Source organism: Periplaneta americana, chromosome 8, assembly GCF_040183065.1.
Source record: "Periplaneta americana isolate PAMFEO1 chromosome 8, P.americana_PAMFEO1_priV1, whole genome shotgun sequence".
NCBI lineage: Eukaryota > Metazoa > Arthropoda > Insecta > Blattodea > Blattidae > Periplaneta > Periplaneta americana.
In genome coordinates, this window is record NC_091124.1 from 41,052,930 (window position 1) to 41,076,103 (window position 23,174).

General features: G+C 36.7%; 1 protein-coding gene across 7 annotated transcripts in view; it reads left to right on the plus strand.

The window, feature by feature from the left end:
• Positions 1-23,174, plus strand: part of cno (adherens junction formation factor afadin) — a 552,013-nt gene that overhangs the window by 497,522 nt on the left and 31,317 nt on the right. For 6 of the 7 annotated variants that reach the window (XR_011333387.1, XM_069832773.1, XM_069832778.1 and 3 more), the window contains 5 exons: positions 2,777-2,842; positions 5,580-5,653; positions 9,778-9,896; positions 13,247-13,420; positions 22,038-22,169. Coding sequence is in view for 6 of the 7 variants with exons in the window: in XM_069832773.1 (XP_069688874.1) it covers positions 2,777-2,842; positions 5,580-5,653; positions 9,778-9,896; positions 13,247-13,420; positions 22,038-22,169 (565 nt within the window). In the remaining variant the exon portion in view is untranslated. The remainder of the gene's footprint in view (positions 1-2,776; positions 2,843-5,579; positions 5,654-9,777; positions 9,897-13,246; positions 13,421-22,037; positions 22,170-23,174) is intronic. The other variant, XM_069832775.1, reaches the window with a different exon arrangement.

Here is a 23,174-nt window from a genome sequence, read left to right on the forward strand (position 1 = left end):
TTTCCCTCGTTCTCCTTGCATTCCCCTGTTTCTCATTGCATTCCCTTTGTTCTTATTGCATTCTCCTCGTTCTCCTTGCATTCCCCTGTTTCTCATTGCATTCCCTTTGTTCTTATTGCATTCCCCTCGTTCTCCTAGCATTCCCCTTGTTCTCATTGCCTTTCCCTCGTTCTCCTTGCATTCCCCTGTTTCACATTGCATTCCCTTTGTTCTTATTGCATTCTCCTCGTTCTCCTTGCATTCCCCTGTTTCTCATTGCATTCCCTTTGTTCTTATTGCATTCCACTCGTTCTCCTTGCATTCCCCTGTTTCTCATTGCATTCCACTCGTTCTCCTTGCATTCCCCTGTTTCTCATTGCATTCCCTTTGTTCTTATTGCATTCTCCTCGTTCTCCTTGCATTCCCCTGTTTCTCATTGCATTCCCTTTGTTCTTATTGCATTCTCCTCGTTCTCCTTGCATTCCCCTGTTTCTCATTGCATTCCCTTTGTTCTTATTGCATTCCCCTCGTTCTCCTTACATTCCCCTTGTTCTCATTGCCTTTCCCTCGTTCTCCTTGCATTCCCCTGTTTCTCATTGCATTCCCTTTGTTCTTATTGCATTCCCCTCGTTCTCCTTGCATTCCCCTTGTTCTTATTGCCTTTCCCTCGTTCTCCTTGCATTCCCTTGTTTCTCATTGCATTCCCTTTGTTCTTATTGCATTCCCCTCGTTCTCCTTGCATTCCCCTTGTTCTCATTGCCTTTCCCTCGTTCTCCTTGCATTCCCCTGTTTCTCATTGCATTCCCTTTGTTCTTATTGCATTCCCCTCGTTCTCCTTGCATTCCCCTTGTTCTCATTGCCTTTCCCTCGTTCTCCTTGCATTCCCCTGTTTCTCATTGCATTCCCCTGTTTCTCATTGCATTCCCTTTGTTCTTATTGCATTCCCCTCGTTCTCCTTGCATTCCCCTTGTTCTCATTGCCTTTCCCTCGTTCTCCTTGCATTCCCCTGTTTCTCACTGCATTCCCTTTGTTCTTATTGCATTCCCCTCGTTCTCCTTGCATTCCCCTGTTTCTCATTGCATTCCCTTTGTTCTTATTGCATTCCCCTCGTTCTCCTTGCATTCCCCTTGTTCTCATTGCCTTTCCCTCGTTCTCCTTGCATTCCCCTGTTTCTCATTGCATTCCCTTTGTTCTTATTGCATTCCCCTCGTTCTCCTTGCATTCCCCTGTTTCTCATTGCATTCCCTTTGTTCTTATTGCATTCCCCTCGTTCTCCTTGCATTCCCCTTGTTCTCATTGCCTTTCCCTCGTTCTCCTTGCATTCCCCTGTTTCTCATTGCATTCCCTTTGTTCTTATTGCATTCCCCTCGTTCTCCTTGCATTCCCCTTGTTCTCATTGCCTTTCCCTCGTTCTCCTTGCATTCCCCTGTTTCTCATTGCATTCCCCTGTTTCTCATTGCATTCCCCTGTTTCTCATTGCATTCCCTTTGTTCTTATTGCATTCCCCTAGTTCTCCTTGCATTCCCCTTGTTCTCATTGCCTTTCCCTCGTTCTCCTTGCATTCCCCTGTTTCTCACTGCATTCCCTTTGTTCTTATTGCATTCCCCTCGTTCTCCTTGCATTCCCCTGTTTCTCATTGCATTCCCTTTGTTCTTATTGCATTCCCCTCGTTCTCCTTGCATTCCCCTTGTTCTCATTGCCTTTCCCTGTTTCTCATTGCATTCCCTTTGTTCTTATTGCATTCCCCTCGTTCTCCTTGCATTCCCCTGTTTCTCATTGCATTCCCTTTGTTCTTATTGCATTCCCCTCGTTCTCCTTCCATTCCCCTTGTTCTCATTGCCTTTCCCTCGTTCTCCTTGCATTCCCCTGTTTCTCATTGCATTCCCCTGTTTCTCATTGCATTCCCTTTGTTCTTATTGCATTCCCCTCGTTCTCCTTGCATTCCTCTTGTTCTCATTGCCTTTCCCTCGTTCTCCTTGCATTCCCCTTTTTCTCCTCGTCTTCTTGTTCTCCTTACAGTCCTCATATCCTCTATTCTCCTTGTTCTCCTAAAAAAATATGCAGCATAGTGAAACTATGCAACTATCGACATTTTTTTTTTCCATTGCGCTACCGGTATTCAAACAGCGTTTAGACACGTGAATGGAGAGCAAACGGTAGAACTTGCTTTGGAGCAGCGCAGAGGGAGTAGACAGTATTGAATTGTTGTAGTTCTAAATTAAACACATTACAGAAACTGGTATGAGCAACGTTCGCATCTTTACGTAAGCCTCAAGAAGTACCGGCACTAATATGATTGCTACATATTACCGTAAACCAAATGGCGACTTGTTAATAAATCTGATAAAAAAGTCAATATATATATTTTTTTTTTATAGGAAGAGGCGTATATGAATACAGTACAATAGTCCGCAGTTACGGCTGTTTGGATAGCGTGTTCGCTTTCCAGCCAAGTGGTCTGTGGTTCGATTCCCGGCGTGGGCATGGAAGTGATTTATCTTCCGTACACGGGATTGGGTGTTTGTCCCTTGTGATGGTAATGTCCTGTGTTGTCTCAGCGTTGGCACTGTACCGTGCTGACCAGGAATGTCCGCAATGTGTGCCTGTTCAGTGTTGGTCCATAATTATATACCCTCCCCTACACCATATTGGATCGCAAGTCTGTAGGAAATGAGGTTAAAAAGAAGACATGACTGTCAAGAAATGCCACTTTGCGTATTGATTTTGACCGTAGCTATAATTGTTTGTGATGTGCAATTTACTTTATTTAATTAAATGTATTATTTTATATTTGCAGGGTGCTGGACAGGACCGCTTGGGCATTTACATCAAGTCTGTGGTGAAAGGCGGAGCTGCGGATGCCGTAAGTTGAAACTGGTTTTGAAATTACAGTACTCTGATTTAAAAGAGTACTGAAGGCCGCTTAACAGAGAACCTATTGTCTGTATCGACGGCATGCTTGCATTCATATCTCCGCGTTACTAGAGACTTTATTTTACATTATTCATCGTCATTATCATTTAGGGTTGCCAACTTTTTTTGAAGAAAATACGGGAGGTTAAGAAATCAGTAAAATTTCACACAGAAACTTGGCAAATTATTCAGGTCAGGGTACTAAAGAGCACCTTTATTCTACTCTTTGACAGGTAGACTTAAATTAAGAGTATTTTGAAACTTCTTGTCTCGCGTAATAGTGAAGTCAAATGCAGTTTACAGCTCTGATTTTATTACATGTGTCGTTATTCCTGTTTCGAACATCTGTTCAGTTTATGAGATAAAACATCCTCTTTGTAAGAGCCTTACTACTTGGTATGCATAGAACAAAACTAGCCAGTTTTTCCAAAATTATAATATTAATATCGTTTGATTTTAAACAAGTGAGCACTAAAACCCATTTCCTGCAAGCATTACCTTCCGAAAGGACTGCATATTTCAATGTATGTCTTGAACAAAAAAAATCATCACATAAACAACCATCATTCACGACAAAATCAAATGTTTAGAATAATGATTTTTACATTGCAAAAATAAGAGAGAAAAATGCTCGAAGAGAAGAAAAATACGGGAGCCGGGAGACTGTTAAAAATTAGGAGCAATTACAGGAGGGTTGGCAACCCTATTATCATTCATCATCAATTATGTAAGGGAATCTTCCACAACTTCGAGTTGAAACCCTCTTTGGAAGCCTGTTCTCAAAGACATACTATCATGGAAAACTTACATATCCTACGTATCAAAACAGACTATAGGACACAAAAATTGATTTAAAAATAAAATAAAATTGTTGTTTCTATTGATACTTGAATAACCTTTCTATATATTGTTAGTGAAGTTACTCTGTACCTTACAGCAGAGACAAATACACTGTAATTGTAATTCTTAAGGTGGTTCGGAACCACAAAAATTACGAAATTTTGAAATTTTATTTGATGTCTCATTGTAGGCCTATTCTACAGACTTCAGTAGTAGTAGGTTATTTTACGACGCTTTATCAACAGCTCAGGTTATTTAGCGTCTGAATGATATGAAGGTGATAATGCCGGTGAAATGAGTCCAGGGTCCAGCACCGAAAGTTACCCAGCATTTGCTCATCTTGAGTTGAGGGAAAACCCCGGAAAAAACCTCAATGCGGACTTCAGGGATTCCAGTGATATATAACAGTTATTGTTTTGAAAATGGAAAGTCTTTTTTTTTTATCTTTTTTATTTATATTGTACCTGTCAATTGATGTTTCTTGTCAACTGAAGTTTCCCAGACATTACATTTTTTAAACATATGACTCAACATCCCAGCTTCTACCTAAGATACAAAGCTCAAATTTTTACCACGTGTTCTCCAAAAGTATTTCCTAGTTTTAACACAGGGAAATGTTTGTATGTTTAAAAAAAAAAAAAAAAAAACTTTTCTCTTTCCAAAATTCAATTTCATAATAAACATTTTTAGTTTGTAAAGTTTTTATACTAACTAAAAGTACTTATGTCTAAATCATGAACAGGCTTCCAGTAATATGTGACAAAAGTTTCATCTTTCTACATATGAAGGTTTCTGAGAAAATGGGTCATAAACTTGGTGAAATTTAACATTGTGGAGATAGGCGATTCCGAACCCCCTTAAGTCAGTTTAAATAGATCTGAGTCAGCTGTGAACTGTATATTGCGATATCATTGAACATAAGTGAGGAATTTTCACGTCTTCATGTCAGTTGTTATTGACTATGACAAAAGATTAAAGACGCAATGTTTTTATTTGGTCTGCAGCAGGAATTTTCAACCACTGTGTTGCTTTGTCTCATTGCATTTCTCACGAACATTTCTACTATTGTAACTTATCACTTTTTCGTTTATCCCACAGAATTAGTAAATTTCTCCATACCCATATCTTCTACTCAAATGTTGAATTGTTTATCCTTGTAAATTAAATTAATCTACTTGCTACGGATTATATATTTTTGTATAACTTCTGACTTGAATAATTTCAAGAGAAAAATTGTTCCGGGGCCGGGTATCGATCCCGGGACCTCTGGTTGAACGTACCAGCGCTCTGCCAACTGAGCTACCCGGGAACTCCACCCGACACCGTCTCAACTTTTCCCTTTATATCCACACAGCTCGCGTGGGCTGACGAAACGCCAGAGACCCACTCCCGGCCCCGGAACAATTTTTCCCATGAAATTATTCAAATCTGCTTTACAGGGAGCTTTACCTGAAAGACTAGATTTGCAACTTCTGACTTGTTTTACATCTCAAAACTACAATGCTCATGAAAGATCTATGGGATACACTAAATAAAAAAATAAATTAAAAAAAACTTGAAATGGAAAACAACTTTAGGCACTGCCAAATCATTCACAAGATATTGGTTGGCATCATAATTTTCCTAATTATTTTCTTAAGAATGTGTTTCTTTTTCGGTTACTGTTATTCTTCAGTTTGCATTTCTTAAAAAAAAAAGTAGTAATAATAATAATTAATAATAATAATAATAATGATGATGATGATAATGATAATGATAATGATAATGATAATGATAATGATAATGATAATGATAATAATAATAATAATAATAATAATAATAATTGACTTGCGTTGTTTGTTTTCCAGGATGGTCAGCTACAAGCAGGAGATCAGCTGCTGAAGGTCGATGGACAGAGTTTGGTTGGAATTACACAAGAAAAGTAAGTCACTTCATATCGTGTTGTGTAACATAGTAGTAGAGTTCTTCGATACATTTGGTAACAGAACATCAACAAGACATCGTTTCGTAAGTATTTTCGGTCGGAAAATTATTGTGGTCAGTAAATTATATTCTACTATTGTCATAATACTCATAATAATGGCACATAGACGTTAGCTCCCAGAAGAGGGGTGACTGAAATATTTATTTAACCTTTGATAACGTCAATTTGAGAAAGAATATAATTTTAACGTGAATACTTAGCTGCAAAAATGGCGATGAATACTGATTCTGAACGAATCATCTGAATTGGATGATGATGATGATGATGATGATGATGAACATAAAAGTACCTGTAGTTATAAAGTACGTATAAAGACATGATCTTGCTTATGTCGCTCAGTGCGTCGAATCTTGATGTTGTAAATAAGAGAATGAACGGACGTATGAATAAACGAACGAACGAATGAATGGATAGATAAATACAGTAGATAAATTAATAAATATGCCTGAAAGTTTGTGCTCAATAAAAAAAATAAAAATAAACCCAATCACATTTGGAATGAGTATGTGTGAACTATGATTCAGTTAGAAAAAAATTTCTTCACATTAATTCATACAGAAATCCAAGATGGTGAGTATTTAAAACGTAAGGCTCGATACACTGGTAACTTTGGAAGGCAACCGTTTGCAATTTGTTTAAGGGAAGTTCCTTGTTGTCGCATGCAAAATAATTGTAAAAATAGCCTATCTTTAAGTAGTCATAAATATAATACTATTTATGAGAACTCTTTCATTTTTTTGGTGATGTTTGTACACACTTTAAGCTTTAAAATACAAAAAGATTGGCTACTCTAGAGTGAATCTTTGACCTTAAAATAATTTTTCAATTTAAACATTTTTTTTTATAAATTCACTACATGCCTGTGATTATGTGCACTCTGTTCATTTATTGTAGCACACATTGAACTAAAATTTTAGCCCTTACTGCTAATGGATACTAAAACATACTTACTTACTTACTTACTGGCTTTTAAAGAACCTGGAGGTTCATTGCCGCCCTCACATAAGCCCGCCATTGGTCCCTATCCTGAGCAAGATTAATCCAGTCTCTACCATCATATCCCACCTCCCTCAAATCCATTTTAATATTATCTTCCCATCTACGTCTCGGCATCCCCAAAGGTCTTTTTCCCCTCCAGCCTCCCAACTAACACTCTATATCGTCGGTTTCTTGGTAAAAGTGACCAAGTCACATTCCAAGGCTTCCAAGCATTATGAAAATTTAAGGCATAATTTTATATAAAAAAACTAATAATATAGCACATTTACCTTCAAAATAATTTTTTACTAACATCTAAAGAAGTACAGTTATCTTTCGATGGATCATTAAACCTTTAAATGCCTTTTCCCAACAATTTTGCATTTTGGACTTGGTCACTTTTACCAAGAAACCGACGATATGCATTTCTGGATTCGCCCATATGTGCTACATGTCCTGCCCACCTCAAATGTCTGGATTTAATGTTCCTAGTTATGTCAGGTGAAGAATACAATGCGTGCAGCTATGCGTTGTGTAACTTTCTCCATTCTCCTGTAACTTCATCCCTCTTAGCCCCAAATATTTTCCTAAGAACCTTATTCTCAAACACCCTTAATCTCTGTTCCTCTCTCAAAGTGAGAGTCCAAGTTTCACAGCCATACAGAATAGCCAGTAATATAACTGTTTTATAAATTCGAACTTTAAGATTTCTTGACAGCAGACTAGGTGACAAAAGTTTCTCAACCGAATAATAACAGGCATTTCCCATATTTATTCTGCGTTTAATTTCCTTCCGAGTGTCATTTAAATTTTTTGTTACTGTTGCTCCAAAATATTTGAATTTTTCCACCTCTTCGAAGGATAAATCTCTAATTTTTATAGTTCCATTTCTTACAATATTCTGGTCACGAGACATAATCATATACTTAGTCTTTTCGGGATTTACTTCTAACCCTATCGCTTTACTTGCTTCAAGTAAAATTTCCGTGTTTTCCCTAATAGTTTGTGTATTTTCTCCTAACATATTCACGTCATCCGCATAGACAAGCAGCTGATGTAGCCTGTTCAATTCCAAACCCTCTGTGTTATCCTGGACTTTCCTAATGGCATATTCTAGAGCGAAGTTAGAAAGTAAAGGTGATAGTGTATCTCCTTGCTTTAGCCCACAGTGAATTGGAAAAGCATCGGATAGAAACTGGCCTATACGGACTCTGCTGTAAGTTTCACTGAGGCACATTTTAATTAATCGAATTAGTTTCTTGGAAATACCAAATTCAATAAGAATATCATATAAAACTTCTCTCTTAACCGAGTCATACGCCTTTTTGAAATCTATTCATAGATACTAAAAGATACCCTACTAAAATGATTAATATGTGGTACATTCATTAAGTTCTGAGACTGAGGGCATAGTGGCGGTGTGGTGCACTAGAACGGATAGGTGGCGCCGTGATATGGTACCTTGTCAGTTAGTCTCTCGTCCCAGCATCATACAGTTATGTGCATATAGTGTAAGCAGAACTACGGTCATTGTTGTGACGGTGATTTGAATGCGCGCGTCGGAACTAGAGTATGTTGCAGTTTGAGCAACGGGCAAACATCACGTTCTGTCAGAAATTAGGCGAAACTGCTATAACCGATCATAACTGGAGACGAAACATGGTGTTTCCTTTACGATCCGCAACTGAAGCGACAATCCGCCACCTGGAAAACGCCATTATTTCCACGACAGAAAAATCCGCAACAAGACAGGTCAAAAGGCAAGGTGATGCTTTAACAGTTTTTTTTATTCAAATGGAATTGTTCACATAGAATTCATCCCACAAGGTGCAACTGTAGACAAGATCCTCTACAAAGAGATTCTTGGCCGTTTACGCAATTCAATTCGTCGTAAGCGTCCTGAGCTTTGGCATAGGAAGAATTGGCTGTTTCTACACGACAACGCCCCTGCACATCGCTCCATCCTTGTCCAAGAGGAACTTGCAAGGCAACAGGTCGCTGTTTTGCCACACCCTCTGTACTCACCTGATCTCGCACCATGCGATTTTTTTTCTCTTTCCCCTCAGAAATCAATCCTACGTGGGCGTAATTTTTATGCGGCCGGAAAGGTCATGACTGCCACAAGAGAAGCCATACGGCATCTTCCTGCCAACATCTTTCAGCAGTGCTTCCAGCAGCTACACCAACGTTGGCAGACGTGCATAGCGGCCAACGGCGACTATATTGAGGAAGGATGTCGATCTGTTTAAGTGTACGCCGTATCACGCGGCATCTTCTGAGACATCCAGATTCTTGTGGGTGCCTACCCTTCAGGCGTCAGTGTCAGAACTTAATGACTGTACCACGTATATCTGCAATATTATGGGCATAGGGCTTATACCAATCTTCACCGCAATCCTAACGGCAAACACCAGCCATCTCCTCCTCGCCCCGTCGCGTGATCACTTGATCACATTACCATCCCTCTCGCGTATGTGGTACCAAGAGGTTACGTCCATTTTCGGTTTTCCACTTCAAAATTTTCTAGAGCTCCTTCAGTGGAGCAGTGTAACCCGGAGTGAGACTAGTGTCCAACAGGCTTGGAGCTCACATATTTAGTTTCGTACAGCCTCCAACCCCTTATAAAGTCACGTTCTGCGTACCTTTAAATTTTTCCTCCCAATTCCCTGTTTCGATTTTTCGATTTTTTTTTTTTTCAAAAAAATAAATTTTAAAGATTTGCTCTAGAGTAACCATTCTTTTTGTATTTTAAAGCTTAATGTGTATACACACATCTCTAAAAAAAATGAAAGAGCTCTGATGAATAGTAGTATATATTTATGACTTCTTGAAAATAGGCTATTTTTACCATTATTTTGCATGTGATAACAAGAAACTCTCCTTAAGATACGTCCGAAAATATGGACGAAGAGCAGTGCCAGTCAGAATAGCCAGTGAGGCCATACTAGATAGCTACCTTATGCCAGTCCTTCTAGTGTTAAAGGATGAGGATGTGTACGACATGACTGATATTGTGTATTTGTTGTGTATTGTCATGCGAATCTTTAACAACAGTGATACTGACAGAGTACGTATGTCAACAGGGCAGCAGAATACTTGGTTCGAACAGGGCCAACAGTGACACTGGAGGTGGCTAAACAAGGTGCCATCTATCATGGGTTGGCAACGTTACTTCAACAACCGTCGCCTGTTATGGGGAGAGGTGAGTGCATGTTTTAGTCTTACTACGTCAGAAGATGTTACTAGTCTGTAGGGGAGATGTTGTAGTTCACCTGTCAGCTTCTTACCAGATGGGACCAGGGTTTTAGAGCAGGAACTGTGGAATTTGTGGTGGACAAAGCTGTTATGAAATTTCTTCTGCCATTTTCATTCAACCATTGCTCCAGTATAGTGTATAATTGAAAATAATCATTACCATAGAAACTAAAATAGATAAATTCTTTCCTCTTGTCATCATATGGCCACTGTATTATCGTCTCCGAATAGGTAAAGGTACACGCCATGAAGGTGCATGTGAGCATGGAGCTATAGATCTCTATGGAACTCAATTTGACAGGAAGCTGTGTGGACTCTAAGGCCGTTCCAGAAGTTGGGTAACTAGAAAAATCCCTCCATTGTCCAGGATTTGAGGGGTTAGGTACAACTTACAGCAGTAAAATTTTGGAAATATTCAACATTATTTCCTCCATTACTGTATCTTGTTGAAGAATGAAAATTAGCATGTGTAAAACACTGTCCTTCTGCTATATAAAATATATTTTTACGATTTAAAGAAAATTATTTACATTTTTTTTTTTTTTTCAAAATTCTGTTCACTGTGCAGTGATGAAGCATTTCCCACATAACTAAAAAACTATCCAACATTCTGTGATTAAATTTTTTGTGTGTATTTATGCATGTCATATCTACAATATGATGCAAGATCACTTTTCTACCTTTGCTAGATTGATAAAAAATAAATTCATTTAAAAAAATGGTCAAATATTAAGGAATGTAATTAAAAGAGCATGATATTGTAAGCATGAGTTGTAGCAATAAAATAAGAGAGAGAATATGAAAAAGGTCAACAAGCTTATGGGTTATGAGAAAAACACTTCATCACTGCACAGTGAACTGCCACCATTTTTAATTTCGGAAAAAAAAAAAAATATATATATATATATATATATATATTTTCATATATCAGAAGGACAATGTTTTACACCTACCAATTTTCATTAATGTACAAGATACAGTAATGGAGGAAAAAAATGTTAAATATTTCCAAAAATTTTACTGCTGTAAGCTGTACCTAATCCCTTAACTCGGGACCTTTCAGTTCTTTGCTCTATCTACTTATCTACCTGGCTACTCTACAGTTTAAAAGGGATGTTAAGTAAAGAATTCTGATATAAATAGCAGCCCTAACTTATAAAGGGCAATAACTAAAGAATTAAAAGAATATTTACACTTGTTATTCTATCGTATCTGATAGTCTATAAAGGATATTAATAAATAATCATAATTACAGTTATTATCCCCATCTTCGTTGAATAGCTTCTGTACTTTAAAATGGACGTTAAATGAAGGATTATGTAGTGTAAAATGGTCATATTTTAAGAGGAGGGCTGAGACACGTAATATAGGTATGTTAAAGATTAGACTTCAGCCAGCTGTGGCTTTCATTTTATCGTGTTTTTCATTCATAATTTCTCCTATCCAGAAGGATATAAGTACAGTTGACTCCCGATAATTTGCGGTAATTAATGCACGAACTTCCGCTAAATATCGAAAGTCGCGAATTATCAGCAATTTTTTTTTTATTATTTAAAGTTCAGTAAAAGTTGCTCTTACAGGTTTAATTACAAAAATACACTTTAAAATAAAATGTAAAATGTGAAACAGTACAGAACATTTTGAAACATTGTTATATATTATACAGTGTTATATATTATACACATTATTAGGAACATTAAATCCAGACGTTTGAGATGGGCAGGGCATGTAGCACATATGGGCGAATCCAGAAATACATATAGAGTATTAGATGGGAGGCCTGAGGGAAAAAGACCTTTGGGGAGGCCGAGACGTAGATGGGAGGATACTATTAAAATGGATTTGAGGGAAGTGGGTTATGATGATAGAGACTGGATTAATCTTGCACATGATAGGGACCGATGGCGGGCTTATGTGAGGGCGGCAATGAACCTTCGGGTTCCTTAAAAGCCATTTGTTGTTGTTATATATTATACAGTAGTAATGTAGTGGGATAGTTGTTAGAATCTTAAAACAAGAAACAAAAGTTTTAGAAAATATCTTAATTGTTCTTTTTTTTTTTCTGATTTAATTGGAGTAGACTTGAGTTTGCGCAATGCTTTGGCCACCTTGATTCTCCACAGTAATGAACCCCGGTTACTCATCTGATAGGGAACTGTGCCATTCTGCGAGTTATTGGAAAGAGATAGATTTTTTTGCTTTCTCCTGGGTCAGTTTTCTGTTCTTAGAGTCTGAAACATCTTTATAGATCAATTAATCCATTTGCGAACATGTTAAATTTGCATGCAGTAATTTGAATATGCATCAATCTATGCTTCAGTTATCGATATGCCATATAAAAATAGAGTAGAGATATTTAAGAGCTTTGTTATACTGTATTTAGTGTATGGAATGTTTACAGTAGATATTCTCTAAGACTTGATTTTGTTCAGATTCTGAAACGGAAGGAATGTGCTGTGTTGTATAACTAACTCTCTAACAATTCTTTGAATTATTTCATGACTAATCTGCTTTGACAATGATGCAATCACTGGAAGATAACTAGATTTTTGTGAGAGAAGTGTACATCTGAGGAAAGTAGGTAGACTATTGCAATCTATGTATACGAAACTCTTTGCAGGATTTAATAAGCATTATATAGGAAATTATTTGTAGAAAGTGACAAGATTTATGAAAGTAATCCTTTGCAGGAGTTGACAAGCATTGTATAGAAAACTTCTTATAGGTACTGACAAACTTTATATAGAAAATTATTATCAGAACCTGATGAGTATTATGCAAGAAACTCTTTGCAGGAACTGACAGATTTTACAAAGGTAACTTTCTGCAGGAATTGGCAGATTCTTTATAGAAATCTACTTGCAGAAAGTGGCAGGCTTTATGTAGAAAATGATTTGCAGGAACTGATGAGCTTTATACAAGAAACTCTTTGCAAGAACTGACAATTTCATATCAGAAACTTTGCAGGAACTAACTAGCAACTTTTAGCAGGAAGTGACGAACTTTGTGTAGGGAATTTCAGGAACTGACAAGCTTTATGTGTGTAGGAAATTTTTAACAGGAACTATCATTATAAAGCAAGCTGTTAGATTTAGCGGACAAGCTTCATGTAGGAAATGCTTTGGATGAAGTTTACTTATCATACTTCGCCCTGTATGTGTCAAATTTGACAGTAAAAACAAAATCATGGACGCATTTGTTTTGCAATTCTGATTCTTTGTTACTTTTAATAGTGATTGCATCATTGTCATTATCGACTTCATCTTATTAACATTTCTTCTGTAACTTTTCTAACAGCTTCAACTCTAACAAGACACCGTCCTAACTCTCAACTGATCACCCCGACCTATAAAACGAGAGGACAGCTGCCACCTAGCATGTCTTTAGCAAACCTCCATTCTTCAGCTTCAGCCAACAAACTGCATCCAAACTCTTATCAGGAAAGACTTGTTGACTGGAATAAGAAATCAGGTGTGATCTCTAGTAACGAATCCAGTGGACTTCTGAACCCTTCAAATCCGTCTCTCTATTCTTCTCACTCCCCTTACCAAACGAGCTATCCCCATACAGGTGCTTTTGGTAAAACTGTAAGAGTGCCTCATTCCCGCTCTGAGCATTCAACCCTTAAAGTTGTTAGTATGGCTGTTGGTGATGGGCTTTGTGGTGGTAGGTTTCGTAATGCGGAAACAAACACAGAACCAAATATTACTGAAAACGGGGATGTAAATGCTTCATTAAAGGTTCCTACATTTGAGAAGAAAGGTTATCCTACATTGACTAAGTATCTAAACGGGAAATTCATAAGAGGGCGAAGCGGTGATTGTGAGATAGTTGAAAGTAGTGCTGCACAGAGAGTGCGTGAGCAGTTGGCAGAAGCGGAGAACAGTTCATTGTCTTCAGTTATATCAAGCGGAGATTGCAATGAATCTGCATCGCCGTGTTGTGCAAATGATTGCTGTTCACCATCCTCAACCATCACCTCTGATTCATCAGATCCATGTGCAAACTGTAAAACAAATAACAGACATAGGAATTTTACAAGTAGAGACCAGTTTATGGATGACAGAAAAGGCTGTGATATTAAAGGAAATATTAGAAGTGATGACTATGAGAAACTGGAGATAATTAAGGATGTGGAGAGCATTCTTTTGGGGGATCTGGATGCGGGTACAAGGGGTAAAATGAACGATTTTGGTGTAAATGAAAGCGATGATAATAACATGAGGCATAAAGCAACACCCGTGCTTAACTTGGATCTTAGCAGCATCAGAGATGATGAAGACTCCTCAAATGATAGCAATAGTGATTTACAGCCTTCTAAATGTTGGAAGTCGCCTGAAGAAGTTCGGTTAGGTTACGGGCGGGTTGCTGCATTAGCTAAACATTTCTCACGTCTTGGAGACAGTGGTCTGATAAAAGTGCGTGGAAAAGGATGGCGTAGAGGGAGAAATAGATCTGATCTACGGAGAGAGGTCTTCAAATCAGTTCCTGATATTTCTAGGATGTGTCTTACTAGAGACTATCCTCCTGTGTCAGGACTGCCACAGTCTTCAGTGGATGACAGTGACTCAAACTCGTACAGCCATGTGTACACTGTTGGACTTGGGACTGTTAGTTACAGCATGGATCACATGTTGTTTGGTGATAGCAGAGAAGATCTTCGTGTGCAGGAACAGTGGAGGAGCTGTGAAGAGCTTGGAGAAGAATCACAGTTGCCAGGAAGTGGAGATAAGGAGTTTGAAGAAGCTGCACGGCAGATGAAATGCCAGGAAAGAATTGAAGATCGTGAAGATTCTTTATGCTCAAGGAATGCAAGAAGTATGGAAAACCTTCATTCTCTGAACATGATGGAAACAATTAAAACTTATAATACCAGTAAGAATTTCGTTTCTGATTTAGAACCTAGACTTTCAGGTGGAAAGCGAAGGGCCTTTATCATACTAGCTTCAAACGGAATGCCTGTGCATTACAGTAAGAGCGAAGGCAGCATTCTTTCAGCATTGCCAAGTATAAGTAGCGATCAGAATCTGCCCTTATTTACAACAGAAAGGCCAAAGAGTGAGGATAACATATTGAAAGCTAGTTTATCAAGAGATGACTTATTATCTTGGCACCAGCTCAGATATCCTCAAAGAGAAAAGGATATTCCGAGGCCTTCTTGCATACTACGGGATTCTATGCCGCGAAGTCAAAATGAACTTGAGAAAGTGACGAATTATAGGCCTAGAAGTGAGGATAACATCCTACAATCATCCTGTTATGTTGTTCCCGATGAAAGTGAAGTCAGAAGAAATTCAGAGCCTCTGGCAGCCAAAGCTCGAGATCCAGAGCACAGCAGATGCGGAGACCCAACTACTACAAGGTGTAAGCAACGAAAAAATTGTTTGAATGGCTGCTTACATAACTGTTCTTATTATTTGAGCAGCGTTATTCATTTTCAGTTGTGAGGCACTTTATTTTAGCATTCTTGTCTTACATGAGAAATGATTAAGACTGGTTTGTGTCATTTGCACGTTATGAGAATATCATTTTTTTATAATCGCATGTACGTTTCAAGCATGCATGACTTTTATGACTGTATTCTGCATTTTTTTCTGTAATTGAAATAGTATTGAGTTCTTGAGTTGTTTTACTACAATATCAGTGTTCTTCTTTCAGCTGAAAAGCACGGTCTTGTTTGTATACAAGCGATCAAGTAATGTAGACAATACGATGAAAGAGTAATGGAACGGAGAAAAATTCTCTCCGGTTCCGGGATTTGAACCTGGGTTTTCAGCTCTACATGCTGATGCTTTATCCACTAAGCCACACCGGATACCCACCCCAGCATCGGACAGAATCATCTCAATTTAAGTTCCCTCTAGTGGCCGCCCTCTGCACTACGTCATAGATGTCTATGAACGTAGGACCGAAGTCCACACATGTGCTGAGGTGCACTCGTTATGAGTGACTAGATGCCCGGGATCCGACGGAATAAGCGCCCTCTTAAATCATGAAGTGATTTACGCATATCATATATATTATTTTAATGTATCGAAGTACATATGATATTACCGTGCAGATATTCTGCGTCATCATACGACGAGTGCACCTCAGCACATGTGTGGACTTCAGTCCTACGTTCATAGACATCTATGATGTAGTGCAGAGGGTGGCCACTAGAGGGAATCCAAGAGTTGGAACTTAAACTGAGACGATTCTGTCCAACGCCGGGGTGGGTATCAGGTGTGGCTTAGTGGATAAAGCATCAGCACGTAGAGCTGAAAACCCGGGTTCAAATCCCGGTGCCAGAGAGAAGTTTTCTCCGTTCCATTACTCTTTCATCGTATGATGACGCAGAATATCTGCATGGAAATATCATGTGTACTTCAGTACATTAAAATAATATAAATGTAGACAATGGTATTGGTATGTAGGGATATTAAGAATATTATTCATTTGTCTTGCTTTGTATAGAAGCACTACTAAAAACATTTGGTGAGAAAGAGTTCAGTTTGGAATTTTTTATAGTTCACAAATGTAGGAAACGTGACATTTTGAAAGTTGCATCTATATTCGTCTTCACATGAAAATGGTTAGTTAATCCAATTTATTTCTTTGCAACATTTCTAACTGGTAGCTTTTTTTTCTTACTGTTACTTTAATTTCTTCTGAAGACGTCTGTAGATCCAAATTTCGACACATGTTTCCTGCATTTCATTAAAAATGAAAAAAAGTTCGTCCTAAACATCTTCTCGTCAAAAAGCCACCATTGCTTCCTCCTCCAACTCTTCTTTCTCTTTTATAAAATCAGAAATATATTGCCCTTTGGCTTCTGAGCATTTCAGAGGAAATAAAGTAACAATCTAACAATTTGAAACTTACTTCTGGACTGCCTATACAGTCTTAGAAAAAAGCTTTGTCGCACAGATATTTTATAAGTCCCAGAAAGGAGGCAGTGCGCATGATCAGAGGATGAGCGACCTGGACTAGTTGAAGTAATAAAATTAGTTTTATTTCGTTGTATGACTGATCGTGCGTACTGCCTCCTTTCTGGGGCTTACACAATAGGATTTATTAAGAAGTAAAATCTAAATTGTATTGTTATGCGACCATCAATTAGGTCGCACTGTTTGCTAGCCGGATGGCTACTGCGTTCGACTTCTGCTCTTTCTCATCAGGATTTCTGACACCACCATTGTACACAACAATGGGAAACGATTTTACTGGAGGAGCTGGAGCTCTCAGGATACTATAGGAAAACTACATGGTTACTAAACTAAGTCTGAAATGACTGCAATATTGTAAACTCTACCTGATTTATTATATATTTAAAAATGTACAAAGCTACTTACAAGGTATTTCATTGGATGACGCCATGCCGCTTCCAAGTCTCTCAAATTCACTCTCTCTGCCAGTCTTCACTAACTGCCGCGTCTCCTCACCAACACTTTTTATGTCATCCGTTTCCCGTCCGGGATACCGACCAAGCCATCCACCAGGTGAGATGGGCTTAAAAGCACTTTTGATTTCACGTACTTACAAATGTCGTCTTAATCAAACATCTCTTACATTTAATTTGATTCAGTGCATTATAGTGATAAGTCGCTATAATGAGACTACACGCAAGAAAAGAGTCCGAACAATGCGTGATATAATTTTAACCAATTAAAATGCATGCTTTGTCTTATTGGACCAATGGAATTAGTCCAGCAATGATCTGAGGCATAAGAATACTTTCATTGCAAGCAGTGATTTACCACACGCCTGACAAGACTCTATACCGCTGCTAAGCATCTTAAGACCGTGTATTCCGCTGACACTGTTTCTGTTTCAAATTTAATATTCCACAGGAAATCATGCTACAGGGAGTTCTTTAGCCCTGGGGCATAACAGTATCAAGTATAAACATTACTAAACTCAGGTATTCTAAAGTATCTGTGTGACAGAACTTTTTATTTTATGTGCAAACTCTTAATAATTGTTTTAATTTATAATGCGGCTTGGAACTTGACTAACTCTTAATAAATTTCAACATACAATAATTTCTTGTGGTTTTATAATTAGTAGAAAATGGGTACTAATTAAAATTTGTGTTCTGACAAGGTAGGAAGTGGCTCGTTCAGCATTTATGTGGATGCTACACCCCTAATTCCTTGTCTAATGCATTACCTGCTTCCTTGTTAATTCAAGCTTCTGTGATTGTGTTGTGAGATCATAATCATTGTTGCAATGCTTTTGTTATTAAGGAATGAATTTTTATTTAATATATCGTAATAGTGTAAGGTTTATTTACTTCTTGTTATGCAGCCAACATGTCTCATGTGCTCTTCCTGAGAAAATAAGTGCCTATGCCCAGCTGAAAGAGTTAACGTGGCATGCATTGCCTGTATACAGAGTGTTCATTAAGTATGGAACATTACTCATATTTTAATTTTACAAAAGACAGTTTCATACAAAAGCTGTTGGAGATAAGCCATACAATATGATACAAGTGTTCGAAAAAAGTTATTCAGGGATACAGAGTGTAACAGTAAACTTATTTATTTTTTTTAATGTCACCCTATTTTAAGATTAACATATTTTGAATCTCGATTGAATTTTACATATTAATGTGTAGAAATTTTACCCATTCACCTATTTCGTGCCTTTAACTATTTATTAAGCTTGTTTCACTGCATTCAGTTTTGACCAGAGAATGAGGTTTTCTCTGCTTTAATGTAATAGGATTTACCGTTATTACGAAATAAATAGAAACATCAATAAATTAAGATGTGTAATAAAACTTATTGACCAAAATACTATCCAGGCATTAATAGCCACGATTTCTTGGCCAGCATTTTTGAGAGCGTTGCTCGATCTTCTGTATATTTTATTTTAGTTGGTTATTTAACGACACTCTATCAACTACTAGGTTATTTAGCATCAATGAGATTGGTGATAACGAGATGATATTTGGCGAGATGAGGCCGAGGATTCGCCATAGATTACCTTGCATTCACATTATGGTTGGGGAAAACCTCGGAAAAAAAAACCAACCAGGTAATCAGCCCAAGCGGGGATAGAACCTGCGCCCGAACGCAACTTGAGACCTGCAGGCAAGCACCTTAACCGACTGAGCCACGCCGGTGGCTTCTTCTGGTTATGTGATGAACTGTTGGCTGCAGGACATCAAGCAAATAATCTCGATGTAGAATGATTGCACTGCTATAAACCTTCAAGTATTTTATTTTTTCACTTAGTTTAGTGTTATGTTCTCGTGCTTTTGTGTGGGAATTTTATAGCGCTTACCAACATTAGACATTTTATTTACAATCTCTATTAAGTTTTTTATATATCTCATATTTGTTACAGAGTTCTTATTTTAGTTCAAGAATTCTTGTACTGCATATTTAATGTTAGCAAACTAATACAGTAAGAAATGTGAGTTATTAACTGCATGATGAATATTTATCATATTTGGAAAATTTCAAATCTAATGCAAATGCAATCAACTCACGATTATCCACGACAGTGTTGACAACAGAGATTGGAGTTATAACTAAATAATGGCTAATCCAAGAACTTGCTAAAATGACATGCTTTGTAGGTTAGACTTAATTTTAACTAGTAAAACACTGTAAGGCTATTTATAATTTCATTACCTTTACTACATTGCTAACACACACAATGTTAGCATATATAAGTGCACAAGAATAAAAGGTGCTGAACTACAAACAAAATTAGCACTTGTTATAAATTTAGAATTCGGCAAAATAATCAAAGTCCTCTCTTATTTGAAGTGAAACATTTCTTTTTGATTGGAGATTGTTGTTCCCACAAAACGATTTTACCAGCAATAAACTGTTTAATCTTGCTCCTCAAGATAATCCAGGAGGCTTTGTATGTGGAGAAGTGCCTTTTTGTTTAATCTGGAATAAGCCATAACGTGGTATAACTCATTCTTGGATAATTGAGAGTTGACAGTGTATCATATCATATTTTCGTTAGGCATAGATCTATACACTATATTACTGATTTTCGAAGATGAAAATAAAAAAAAATATTCAATTATCAGATCTAATTAAAAAGGACTGATTTTTTCAAAACGTCTTTATTATTTGTTGAATGCATGTAAAGGTTAAATAATAATTAAGCATCTATTAAAAGTAATACAGTAAACAAGTAATATATGAAAATATTAATGGCAGTGCTTAAACTATTTGTAGCAAAATGTAATTTGAGTACACTTTCAAATGTTATCATTAGGGAACGGATTTCTAGTTTTGTTTGTTACGTCCTAGACATATGTTACTGAGATATTTCTACGTTTCATATACACAGGATCCTTCTATTAAAATACTATAGGACCTAAAATGCCTACACGAACCATAAACTCCTATAAATGCCTAAAAACTATGTTTGTGTCCGAAAAGCAACCTTTTAATATTTTGTGTATATTTAAAATAAAGGTACTGTTACCAGAACTAATAATGAGAGAGGGGGGGAAGCCCTAAAAACTGCAAAACTCTATTAAAAATTCCTTACAAACACTGGTCTGACAAGTTCGTGCCATATTGGTCTTAGAAGGGGAGAGAAGAAGATTTTACCTAATTTTCTGGAACCGAAGTTAATTTGGAAAAGTCTGTACTAGCATAGAAGAAATTATAGGTAGTTCAGGTTAGGAAAGAACTTACAAATTAGTTTTTGGTCAATTGACTCCCGTTATGTGAAATGAAATTGACTAATCAGCAATTACTCTCTTTCACTGATATAATTTGAGTCCTCATTTCAGTAGCACTCATTGCCAGCACATTTGCATATAAATTCCACCTAAAATGGAATATTTACTAAAATTAAAATTATTAATTGTTAATTTAATATACATTTTTAAAAGTCCTAAATTGGATTTTATAAAATCCTAAATCTCTCTCTTAGCACCTAGAAATCCGTTCCCTAGATATCATAAATATTTTTTTAACAAAAGATCTGGTGAATAATGTTAGATAATATCTACATGTTGTCTCGATTTCCTCGTTTCAAATAGATTTAACTTGGATTTTTTGTAATTGGTGAGTATTTAGTTCTAAGACTTTATTGTATGTACATACACATTATTAATTTATTTACATAACAGTATTTAGTCTTTATTTTGTACTGAACTATTTCTTTTCACAGTATTTTTTATTTCAATTATACATTTGCGTATTATATGGTATTTGATAATTAGTATACTTTGTCAATTTTTTTATAATCTGCAAAAACAGTGAATGCAGTCTTTATGGACAATAACTGCAGTTCTGCTTCAGAAAGCTCCTGCATCAAAAATACAGTTGTTTTAGTGAAAGCCTGTGCTTTGAAGGATAATATCTGACAGTCACATGATGTCATATTTGTGTTTGGAAAGTACATATAGAGTAAAGATTGGTATCACTGTGATATGAGTAATATTGTGATAGATCTTTTTGTAGAATTTATTACAATTTTACTGAGGGAGAGGAAGATCGGTTTTTTGCGTCAATGTATTAAGGGAATGTTCGTGGACTGGTCCTTCTCTCGCTCAGTAAAATTGTAATAAATTCTACAAAAAGAACTATCACAATATTACTCATATCACAGTGATACCAATCTTTACCCTTCTCGCCATATTTCACTGTTTCCAGTTCCAATTAATTTGTGTAGCTAAAATAGTTTCATAATGCTAACATTTAACTAAAAACCTAATTAATTCGTTCATTTGTTGATTAGTTTTAATTTAGTTGTCTATCTGTGTATAAATTTATTTTACAAACAATCGTAACTTGTATTTTTTCTGTTGTTACTATCACTAATCAAGTGTAGAAGGAATGTATTATCCGTTAAAAGGTAGTAATATAGAGTACTTAATATAAATGTTTCCATATCTGAGGGTGCATGCTATTTTTTTAAATTACACCTTCTCCTCTCTCTTTCTCCCCACCCTAACACAGATACGTGAGTAATAAATTGCTGTATATGTGTTTAAAATACATTTATGATAAGATACATTTTATTCTTGTTTTTCAGGAGAATGGTAATGTTAGTGAATTATGTTCATAGTTCCTTTACGTTTCAAAATAATGTCCACTTAATGCAGTATATATTTTTACAGGGCCTCGTCGTATGAGTGAAAGAGACTTGCCTTCAAGACTTTTAAGTGAACAGAATCACAATGGAGACCCTAGACGAAATATACCTCCACATGCACCCATTCAAAGTTCAAAGTCTGTTCCATCACTCAATAGTAAGTCTGAACGTTTGTTAAACACGGTTCTAATTATGTCAATGAATAATTAGTTAATTCTCAGTTATTGTCTACATGGCTCGTTGCTAAAAACATACTGGATCAGCAGTTAAACGGAAGGAAAAATACCACCACCACCATTACCATTATTGTTACTAAATGCTGCTGCTATTACTGCCACTACCACTACTGCAGATTTTTGTTATGAAACTGTTGAGATGCATTTACAGAGGATAGTTCCATAACGTTTCAGTTTTATGTCTTCTTCCTCCTCCTCCTCCTCCTCCTCCTCCTCCTCCTCCTCCTCCTCCTCCTCCTCTAATGCCCATGGCTTATCAGTATATCTTTTCATTAATAATCTTCGTATGTAATCGTGAAAACTTTGTAACTAATTCAACAGTTCATAGCATAAATACACGTCAAAAAAATGACTTTCGTACTCCATCGGCAAGTTTATCATGCTATCAAAAGGAGTGCGTTATATGGCAGTAAAAATTTTTAATAGCCTCCCTATCGATATAAAAAATGAAACTCAAAACATAAGATTATTTAGGACCAAATTAAAGAAGTACCTAATTTCTCATGCCTTCTATTCTGTAGGTGAATTCATGACATTCAATAACACTTCATGAAATTGATACTAAAACTTTGTGTTGTACTAGTAGACTATATTATAAATCTCGTCTGTATATATTTCATCTAGACTGTGACTGTAAATTAAGACTTTATCATAGTATTAAGTTTTTTGACTTGTACCATATTCTAGCTGTAAGCAATGTATGGATACCATGGAATGATAATAAATACAATGCAATACAATACAGTACAATACAAGCCTAGTGGCCTGTTAACGGCTGCACTCCATCGTTTCATGTCTTTCTTAACTTCCTTTAATGTAGAGGGTGATTCACGAGGATTTACCATCATTTATTTCCGAAGACATTATGAGCAAAAAAAGTCATATAAACATGTGTCCTAATCTAAATATTTTCAGAGTTACACTAA